This window comes from Diospyros lotus, chromosome 15 (assembly GCF_014633365.1).
Source record: "Diospyros lotus cultivar Yz01 chromosome 15, ASM1463336v1, whole genome shotgun sequence".
NCBI classification, from domain to species: domain Eukaryota; kingdom Viridiplantae; phylum Streptophyta; class Magnoliopsida; order Ericales; family Ebenaceae; genus Diospyros; species Diospyros lotus.
This window is the reverse complement of record NC_068352.1, coordinates 29,298,592-29,310,361: the sequence shown is the minus strand read 5'-3', so window position 1 is coordinate 29,310,361 and position 11,770 is coordinate 29,298,592. Positions and strand designations below refer to the sequence as shown.

Sequence of the window (11,770 nt, the reverse complement as noted above, 5' to 3'; positions counted from 1 at the left end):
TAATAAAACAAAATATAAAAGTAAGATAAGTGATGTGAAAAGTTATTACTCTCATTTTATTAAAAAATAAAATTAAAGAGAAAGTAATGTAACGTTATGTCGTTAGAATAAATAACAGATAAGAGAATAAACCGATATAGTAATACAAATAAAGTAACAATTATACCTTTTGTTTTCAAAATAATATTATTATTTTACAAAAATAATGAAACTAATATATATATATATATTAGTATTTTTTTTTTTTTTTGTTAACGCACTATCACGAGCGCCCACACTGTTCGGCCCCACCATTTCAGCATGAAAGGTATATCAGGGAATGTAGCAAGTAGATTTGGACTCTTAGCACAACCACAAATGTGAGAGCGGAAAACATTTTTCATTTTTCAGAGTCGCTCATTACCTGCTGAACTATCTTTTAACCAGGGCTCGAACACGGAACCTGATGGTCCAAAGAGCAACATCTCATCACATTCTTTTTTTACCAATTGATCTATACCCTTAGGGCAAAAGTATTGAAATTAATTCTATTTCTTCTTTTTTCTTACTCTTATTGAGATATGTAAAGAAAAATAAGATATGAAATAAAATTCATAGACTATTTCCTCCCTGTCCCAACCCACCCATCTCCAAGAGAGGAGAAGAGATAAACATTGACTTGATCTATAAAAGTTATAATAGCCACTTTTGTGATTATTGTCCTAAAGTTTTTGTAGTTAAATTTCATTAGATTATTTTTATAATTTATCTAAATTACACCAATTATTTTTTATACTTATAAAAATAGCACTGATCTCTCTTGAGATTAATTAGAGTGCATCACATGCCCTCTTATTGTTAAGTAATAATAGTTAATTTTGTTAAAATTTCTAAGATATCCCCACTAATTACATAAAAACAAAAAAAAACTATAGGTTGGTGTTGGAAAATTACCAAAAAAATTGGTGTAGAAAAGCAAACCCTCAAATCGAACGAAATCATTGACACATTTTGAATAAATTCGTCAAAGAATCAATATAAATTGATGTTTTTTAGATCTTCAAATTTAACTTTTTATATGTTATACGATATAGAGAGATAGAGAGAGAAATATATATATATATATATACTTGCTGTCATTGTCATCACCCCATCACCATTGTGTGGTCCTCAAACTAGTGAGGTTTCTAGCAATTGATTTGGTGATAGTTGAATCTCGTCACCATTGAACTAAAGAAAAAAAATTATTTTATTGTCAGATGATTATGTATTGACACAAGAAAAAAAAAAATTATCATTGAAAATTCACTAGATTAACATGATAACGTTTAGTGACACTAAAAGTGAGAGAAAAGAAAAGACGAGATGAGGGTAGAAAGAGATAATGAAATATAAATACGAGAGTAAAATGGTTACTTTTAATATTATATTAGTTTTAAGGGAAATCGATGTTATTTTTAAGAATATATAGGCATTGGTGTAATTTAGATAAATTTTAAAGATAGCGTAAAATTGACCCATTTTTTACATACTTAGCAAGTGTTGACTATGACTTATATCATGAGTTTACCAATACACTTAAAAAATAGAAAGGTGAAATTTAACTTACATAAATTTAATAGTTTAATTTAATTTATTAATATTGGGTTAAAGTAATCTAGTCACTCTTTTATGACACGAGGCTCGTGAGACCATAAATGAATTTTGATTAAAATAATAATGGAATATACTATATTTTTTTTTACTTTACCAGTATAGAGAACATGTTTTAACAAATAAAAAAAATTATTTTTATATGAATTAAATGAGTATAAATATTTAGTAAATATCCATTATTCCAATAAGAATGAATAAAAAATTAACTATATAAATTAATGAGTGTGAATAAAAATAAAAATATAGAGATAAGAAAAGAAATACAAGGAGGATGAAAAGGAGAGAAAGAGATACTAACCTATCCTATGTTCATGTCCATATCCATATCCATATCCATATCCATTCATTAAGAGATATCTTAAATAAGATTTGATGTGGGAATATCCTTCCAAAAGATCATGATTATGGTTAATAATATTTTAAATTAATTATATTTTATCATGTATATTTATAAATTTATTTTTATTATAAACTTTAAGATAATATTAATATGATATTTTGGAGATATAAAAATATAATAATTATATAAATCAGTCAATTTTATGACTATAATCGTTCGAATGCACTTATTAAATTATTATTTATATATAACAAATACAAATAAGTTGGATGAAAAATTGAACCTAAAATCTTTAAAATTTCAAGAACTTGTAAGTATCAATAATTCTCAGTTATTGTATTCTCAATTTTTGTTCCAGTTTAATTTTTATAATATAATTTTAAAACTTTAAGTATTATTACTATAATATTTATTTATTTATTTATTTGATAATAAAGCGTCCCCCCAAGTTCTCAATTGGACCATTGACTTCTCCCTCTCTCTTTTTTGGTCTCAATTTGACCATTGACTGACTTCTCTCTCTCAGTTCCGATTTGATACGATACCCCCCAGTCTAATTGAGCGAGCACTGAAAAATGAAACAATGATAGGCCAACTAAATGATTATTTATATTGGCCACTCATTCGGTTGATATCCCATTGCCCTTAAGAGAAAGAAAAAAAAAAAATCTAAAAACGAATGGTAACCTCATATATTAAACTAAATAATAATAAAGACGTAACCACTAATTCAACTCAAAACATATTTCAATCTTCTTATCAAAAGACGGTTCCAAATCCGAATCGGAACAAAAGAGGGAGGTTGCATCTAGCAGATGCTTCACCGGCACAACACAGAGGCAGAGATGCAAATAAAAAGGGAGTATGGTTTGTAAGCAACTTTATCCAGATCCATAAAAATGTCAAATTTTCACATTCCATAACAATCACTTTTGGTGAAATCTCAGTACAACATCTTCAAAAATGTGAAAAGAAGTCTTTTTGAGTTAAGGAGGGGGAGAGGAAGGAAGGAAGGAAGGAAGGAGGGTTCCTACAACTCAATTCACCTGCATTTTATTCACCACAAAAAAGAGCCTTCACAACCCCCACCATTTTCCGAACCCGGGACAACCTATCCTATTCCACGGAGCCGCAGGTGAAGGGGGGCCTGGAGGCACGTGTCGTCAAATGCATGCCTGACAACAACAGCAGCAGCAGCAGCAGCAGCAAAATGAAACCGTGTCGCAAAAGAAGACGAATCACATCAATCGGATTCATCGTTTGGAAGCTCTGAAGAAGCAGCTGGCAAGTGATCAGGTGAACCAGCCTGTTCTGGTGAATTTTCAGTAGTTTCGATATCCACTTTCTGGTTTTTGTTGGCTGCAGCATCGCGTCTTCTTACCCAGTCGGGACCCTTGGATGATTTAGGGGGATATGTATCCGATAAGAGGACAGGGGGCGAGTTCCTCTGGTATTGCAACATAGATGAATCAAATACAGGAAGAGTAGGAAAACTCAAACTGTAGTTATAAGAGTATCCTGTCAGTGGGTGATCAAATTTGCACGTCGGACCATACTTGCACAGTCCATACAAGCTGTAGTATGAACAGACAGCTTGTCCCTGCAGTTGACACAGATATCGAGTCAGATATCTATGCCGAGATCAAATAAATTGCACTGTGTGACCACATTCTGCAATTCGACGAGACCCATGAAGTAGGCACATAACATGTAACTACGTGATGATTTTTAACTATATCAAAATTGAGAATCATATGGCATACGACTTACAGGTCTTAATGGAAGCCCAAGTGGACCTAGAGAATTTGTTGCCAACTGTTCGATCCTTTCTCGTGGGTGATGATACTTGCACTCATATCCGTATTTGCAGGTTCCAGTGCTCATGAAATGCCGGCATTCTGGTTGATCTGGTCTCTCAGGTAGATGAGGAATTGATGTAGATAACAGGTGCACCAGACCACTGGAACCTGACTCTCCATGACTCTTGGAGGTATAAACAAGATTAGATCCCGGAACACTGGTAGGAGACAAACCCTGGTTCACATTTAATCACTAAAATCAATTCAAAAAGCCCACGTAAGTGCTAACATAAATAATAGGACAAGATTCAATAGAAAGAATAATAACCCATAGAACATGCTATAAACAGTAGGTTGGTTTAGCAAACAACAATAAGGATTCAGGTCATGCATACACAAAACACAAGGTTTTGCATCATGAGTTGTCACACAACCAGTTAACGAACAGACATACAAACAAGTAAAAAGTGCATAAAAGGTCCTGCAAGTGAAGTTGTTGCATGAATCCATTCATGGATAACAACGTTATCAATTACAGATTGTATAATTAAGCTTATCAATGAAACTTATTCAGCTGTTGTATGCTGCAATTGCATAATCCAATTTAACACTGTAAAACTGACACTACACCACATGTGCAATATCAAGAGGTCAGTCAGAAAGTTGAATGTAAAGATATAATTGAGTATTATCTAATCAAGCTGTTGTCCAGATCCCCTAGCTGTAGAGAGAGTTTCACCTACACTAGCATTCTAGTGCATGTCTTCAACACTCAAGCATGACCTTAATAGCTTTTTTGATCTCTTTCCACACTTACTCATTAATCAGTTACAAGATATGCTTAAAATGCAAGCATACTTCTCAATTAGGACAGTTATGTAGGGCATACAATAAGAAAAGAAAATAATAATGTATCTCAAACTAGTAATTGACCAAGAACTTTACATAGAAGGAAAAAACATGTTTTCCAAATTTAAGGGTAAAATATGGAAGAAAAAAAGTACTGACACTTTTCCCATTTTTTCCAAGTTTAGAACATGTTTTTAATTTTTGAATAGCCTCATTGAACTTTATCAAAATAAACTGTTAGCAGAAGTTGTTAAACGCATATCATCCACATTATTTGGATGGCTTGGTAAATAATAAAATCTAAAAAAGAATTATCTTTCGACACATTTTTTTCTAAAACCATATTTAATTTCTCTTATTTCCCATATCAAAGATTTTATACAAAAAAATCTTGAGAAAACAAATTTTTAACTATAGTTTTGAATAGTAATTTCTATAAATATATTACATAAACAAATTTTATAGAACAAAATTTTTTTAGCTTTGTGTAAAAGTTTTTGTCTAAAAAAATGTATGCAAACAAAACTTTACCCAAGTAAATTTTTCATACAAACAAAACTTTGATTGAAGATTTGTATAAAAAAATTTATGAAACCAAAATTTTGTATTTTCCTTCTGTAAGACAAAAATTTTATAAAAACTTTGGTTGTGTAAAATTTTCATTTTCAAAAATTTAATTGTATAAAATTTGTTTTGCCAAAAATTTGCAAGTATAACATTTTGTGTCAAAATGTTTCTATAAAGTTATAATTTAAATTTTATTTACATTAAAATTTTTGTATAAACTTTGTTTTTGACAAAATTTGATTTGTACAAAATATTTTATATAAAACATAAAAGAGAGAGTAATTAACTTTTTAGATAAAAATAATAAATAAAATAATTTTTATAAACGTTCATTTTAGATAAAAAAATATGGCAAAAAATAAGAACTATTTTTAAAATTTTTAACATTAGCCATGCCATCCAAATGGCTGAGATGCCAAATTATTAACATACAATGTGAATAACATGACCATTGGTATGAGTTTCACTTCATCTGTTAATGATTATTTTACTGGAGGCTGATAGCATTCTATAGTTGAAGCAAAAAGTAAAGTTCGATGGGCTATTGCAAAAATTGAAAACAGTTCTAAATTTGAAAAAAAAGATCATATTTGTTCCAAAATTTATCCTAACTGCAATCAAAAGGTTCAAATTTTCAAAGACAAGATCAATAGCTTAATAAAGTAACAAATAGGAAAAAGCCAAGTAAATCTTCAACCTTCACCTAGCTTAAGGGGAAAGCTATATCTTCTAATACCACAAATGAAAACTAATTATAAAAATCCTAAAAATAAAGAATTCTAGAATGATTGTGATAAAATAATGACCAAGAAGACAATTATTCCATTCTTTCACACAGATGAACATTCTAGTACCATAAGAAACAGGTGCAAAGATGCCTGGGAAGGCTTATTTTTGAGTCATAAAACTAAATAACCTCATGGCAGATATATAAACCAATTGACTATCCATTTATGATGTTCTCACCAGCCTGTCCATTCTATTCAGAAACATGTAGACTATATTCATGCATGTGAAATTAAGAATTCCTTGTTATTTGCCAGCTTAACAATACCTATTTAGGTTGGTAACCTTCCAAAATATTGCTTCAGCGTGATAACCTAATAAAGTGAATATGATTTCTTAGCATCGACAACATAATGATCTCATTCATCTATAGATATGCTTGCATTAAATCCCATTAACATAAAAGGATATTTGAAAACAAAACCCTATAGCATGGACATATTAGAGGCTGCTTAGTTGTCGAAATTGATTTCCAATTTTCTATAAAATCTCTTGTCAGGGTTGGAGCTGGGATCAAATTGTAGGGGGGGCAATTTTTTCTTCCCACCCTCTGCAGCATCTCCAGCCACTGGAGTCCAGCATTTTGGCCACATAATCTATTCTTCCTAGTTCCTCCATAACAGGTCCAGAACACATATATTATACATGTGTGTATGTGCATATATATAATATACATATAACAAATTTAGTATAACATTTGAATAACAATGAGCTCTTGAGTTACTAGATACCTGGACTTCAAAATCTTTAATGTTGTCTTCATTTCTTGGATTGCAGAGATTTGATTTGCATAAAAGGTTAAAAGATGATAGTCAAGTTGAATCTTGAGAAGAAAGGGGAGAACTAGAGAAGCAAGGAGAGGATGTATGACCATATGGCCTTTCTTATTCATTCCCTCCGTTGATCTTCTCTTGTAAAAATTTGAAAGACTTCTGGGTTTTGCCATTATGAATTCTGACATGTTTTGAAGTTTTTAAAATTAGTTTTTTGTGTTTAAATATTATAAAAATCAATAGCAATGGGTGATATTTTAGAATGCACATATGGTCACTTTAATCTTAAATAACAACCAATAAAAAGGTTTTTCATCTTAAATGACAAATGGGTGAAGATAACTTTTTCTTTATTACTATTTACACTTTTGATTAGTTGCAATAGTGAATCCAATTTCCAAGATTTTTTCTTTCCCAAGTAACATGATTATATATATATATATATATATATTCAACATATATAATATTATACTTATAAAAATCAACAAAAGATTTGGAGGACGGTGGGGGCCATGGCCCCCTCTTGGCCTAAACATATCTCTACCACTGTCCATAGTTTTCATTTTCATAAAAATTTGAAAAATGCATTCAAATGTTAGAAATACATAAAACTGATTTCCAATCTAGAAAAAGAAGAGATGTTTTAACTTCTTTTGTGTAACTTTTAATAGAGAATGAGATGGAGATGACTTTTGAAAATTTTTTGGAAAACTACGTTTTCCAAATCTCCAACTTAATAAGAAAAATTTGGAAAACTCCTAAAAGTTCAGTTCAATTTTGAAAAACCATATTTTCCAAATCTCCAATTTGTATTCTGAAAAAAAAATTGTATTTGAACAAGTTTTCTAATTTTTTGTTTTCTGTGGAGTAATTTTCATGAAAACTGGGGCCATTTTCCACAATAAAACAGCCTTAATATTCTACACCATTCCTATTAGATATTCAAAGAAAAACCATTCTAAGAGAAACAACTAGTAGGCACAACAAACACATCTATTTGTCAGGATACTTTTGCCATTAAAATAATCGATGCAAAGAGTGAACAAAGACATTAACATAACTAGCAATAGCTATCACAGGATTAGGCTATTTATTGTTTGTTCTAGGCTTTTGGTGCACTGTCCTAATAATAGCACATAAGCAAAAGTAGTCAAAATTTATCAGACCAGTGTAGCAGGAAGAACAGGGGGAAAGTGAGCATTAGGTGACTACGATTTATTAGCATAACAAAGTGATTATGATTTATTAGCATCAAAAACATAATGATCTTGTTCATCCATAGATACGCTTGCATTAAATCCCATTAACATAAAAAGGATATTTGGAAACAAATACCCATGGCATGGACATATTAATGTTCTATGTCATTCCTATTAGATATTAAAAGCAAAACCATTCCAAGAAAGACAAAATAGTAGGCAGCCCATAGCAAATTTATGATGACATACAACAGAAATATGTATTTGTCAGGATACTTTTGAATTTTGCCATTAAAATAATGGATGCAAAGAGTGAACAAAGACATTAATATAACAGGCAATAGCCATCACAGGATTAGCCTATTTGTTTGTTCTAGGCTTTTGGTGCACTGTCCTAATGATAGCACATTAGTAAAGGTAGCCAAAGTTTATCAGACCAAAATGGCAGGAAGAACAGAGGAAAAATGAGCATTGGGAAATTCAGAAATCAACTATCCCAAATCACGAAGTTGTTTCAAGTAATCATTGATCACTAAGGATTGCCCAACACAAGCAAGTTAGGCACAATCTAGCCCCAAGTATCAAGAAAATAGTCCAGTAATGCAAAGGTCAACATCCCCAGTGCTGTCAAATTTTCTTTGTACAGTGCGAGACATATAGCAGCATTCTGTTTCAGAGAATGATAACATTGTCATGGTGACTTCATAATGAAACCATGAAGTATAAATTCTAGAGACAGTTAATTTTGTTTCTACAATGTGGAACTGGTAGATGACATTAACTTTATATGTCTTTAAGTACAAATATGCTGATGTCATGGAATCACAATAAATAGAACAGTTTAAAAAGGAGAGAAGGTTGAAAAAATACACACTTTAATCAATCTTGTATAACAAATGGATAAAAAATAAGCAAAAATCCAAACCTGATCACTGATATCTGATCCAAGGGATGGATTAAAATGCAAAAGAACCATGTGAACTTTCTTACTAAGGAGCAGAATTAAATGAACATCAGAACTCATATCAACCTTCTTTCTTATAAACAAATAGTCACTCACCAGGTAAGTGTTCCAGCCATGAGAAACACCTTGAGTGGGACTGGGAGACACAACGATAGGCATATAGCCTTGGGGGCCTTGCACAGGGGGAGCAGATAAATATGGTGGCCTTGTCAATGACACAGTTGAAACTCCTCCAACTAAAGGCAGGCCAGATGAAGGCAAAACTGTTGAGCCTGAAGATCCATAAGTAGCAGGTCCAGGAATGGGTAAGATGTTTCCAGCTGATGCAGGTTGAGGATGATCAAACTTGCATCCAGCTCCAAACTTGCACAATCCAGTTCTCATGTAAAAAGGGCAAGGCTTCTCATCCTGAGAAATTTATGTAATCAAAGCTAGTAATCTAATTAGTAGCTTTAGCATATGCACGCATGGGAAACAAGGCATGGATGTGGTAATGGATGAAACTCAGACAAGAATGCTAAAGGAATACAAAGAGCCAGATGAACTAGAGTGAAATAAGCACCTGACGCATGGGTAGGCCCAGAATATTCAACGGAACAGGTCCAGCACCATGCCTATCCCGTGGGTGATGATATTTACATGTTGATCCATATTTGCAGGTTCCTGTCTTGAGATAATACTGCAATGCATTCAAAACTAGACAAATTATTACTTAAAGATTTGCCATAAAGCATAAGATCTCAAAGGACTACTCATAGAGACAACTTCACCATTACCTGGCAACAATTCTCCCATGGCAAGGAGTTAAAATAATTTTAAGTAAATGTACATATCAATGCACGTCTACCCAATGACAACATACATTTTCAATTTCACATGCACTTGGTTCAAAGGAAAAAAGCTCCTGTATTGTATTTCTCAAGAATACCAGTAATGTGCCACAAAAAATAAAGCATCATCTTCTTTCCAGACAAATAATGCAAACAGAGAAGGCAATAAACTAAAGAGTCTGGCTATTGGATTAAGGACGTGTCCTGAAAGCATAGACATTGCAGCCCCATAATATTTAAAGAGTCTGGCTACAAGTTCTTCCAAGAAAAAATAGGAATGACATCAAATACAAGTCGCACATAATGCTCAAAACAAATTAAGTATCCTTGGTGAAAATTACGTGAAGAAAGAAAATTGCCATCCTTAAAATTGGGATGACATAGCACCAGCACTAACTACAAAATACAATACAATATTTAAAAAATCAAAACTGTATTATTAGTTGCTTCACATTTCAAATTTATTTTCCATATCGTGGTGCTTATCCAAACATAATATCAGTTCCAAAAATGAACCTATATTCTTCAATGCTGATGCTCAGTTTCTATATAATTATTTAATTATATACTGCCAACTAGCATGTGATGAGTTATTTTGCATATACTAAACGCACATAAAAACGCATTTAAAGAACCCATTACAGAGAAAATTCCATCCCTATATCACCGCATTGAGAGATTACTACCAAAGATAAAATAAAAACATCAATTACGGTAGAAAGACGGCAATCTCTATCAGGAAAGAAACACACCCCACAGTCAGGTTGTCCAACTCTTTCCGGCAGTTCACCTCTGTACTGACCACCCTGTACACAGATACAAGTAACAGATCCACACACAGAGTTAAAATAATTAACAACTACAAAGTATAGAGAATGACTTTAAAATAAAGAAAACTAAACCCAGAAGTTAGCGAGCACCAAGTCCATACACTTTGTAACAAACAAAAATGTCACTTTACGACAAACATACTTGAATATAAATCTAGTTACCTTTCCAGCCGCAGCAGGATGATTAAACTTACAATTGCTTCCATAACCACACATCCCAGTTCTCAAATAGTATATGCAATCCGGTTCACCCGGACGCTCTGGATACGGGCACGAATTTGCCACCCCTCCACTTTCCCGATCATCATTTCCCCCAATTTTCAACCTACTTATCGCATCTACAGTGCATTCGAGAACCACAATTCAGTCATTAGGTTTCGCACATCACACAGCCATTAATAATAAATCAATATGACAATACACAAATCTTCAGAACGGCCCCCAAATGGAAAGATGTCGAATCCAGAACCACAAACATTGCTATTTATACCAGCAGATAAATTGAAACACGTTAGAAACGAGAAAAACACCCCCAAAAGGTCATGATCATACTCCGAAGATCATTGCTTTAAACTGAAGCCAAATTCGAAAACCTTTTACCTTCAAGGTCATCGACTGGTTGGTTGTACACAGCGCCATTGCTCTGCGCCTGCCGATTCTCAGGCATCGATCACCGACACTCCCGTCGCCGATCACGAATTCAGTCAGCCAACAGTCAGACCACGCCGCAGAATGCTTTTTCCGAGATCGATCAGATGAAGAAGTCCACCAAATCAACGGTGCCGGACAAACAGATTTTCAGAGAGATTTTGTGATGGATCAATGAGAGAGACGCAGCGATTGTGTGTGAATGCAGCGCAAGAAAAGAAGAGAAATTTGTGACCAATCAACGTGAAAATCCACAGATATATTCCCAGACGATAAATTCTCTCTCTCTCTCCCCCTCTTTCTCTCTCTCTCTCTCTCTCTCTCTCTCTCTTTGCTTTTTCTATCTTTTCACGATTAAGAGAAATTCCGGATCCTCTCCTACTCTCAAACTTCCCATCCCAAAATTGGTTTTATTATACTTTCAAGTATTTCTTTCTACCCCTGTACCAAAATTTAAACCCTTCTAAGTTATTATATTTTAATTTTAAAATTAATTTAAATATTATATTTGTAGGGAAATTAAATAAATTATTATATCTTAAAAAATTAT

General features: G+C 32.7%; 1 protein-coding gene across 1 annotated transcript; it reads right to left on the bottom strand.

Annotated features, from left to right (window-relative positions):
- Positions 1 to 2,819: 2,819 nt before the first annotated feature.
- Positions 2,820 to 11,569, bottom strand: LOC127792420 (zinc finger CCCH domain-containing protein 3-like). Its single transcript, XM_052322904.1, has 7 exons — positions 11,173 to 11,569; positions 10,735 to 10,910; positions 10,495 to 10,548; positions 9,475 to 9,591; positions 9,009 to 9,320; positions 3,746 to 4,009; positions 2,820 to 3,575 (listed from the first exon to the last, which is right to left on the bottom strand). Exons 1-7 carry the CDS (start codon positions 11,237 to 11,239, stop codon positions 3,219 to 3,221), a joined length of 1,347 nt encoding a protein of 448 aa, XP_052178864.1. The 5' UTR covers positions 11,240 to 11,569; the 3' UTR covers positions 2,820 to 3,218.
- Positions 11,570 to 11,770: the final 201 nt, after the last annotated feature.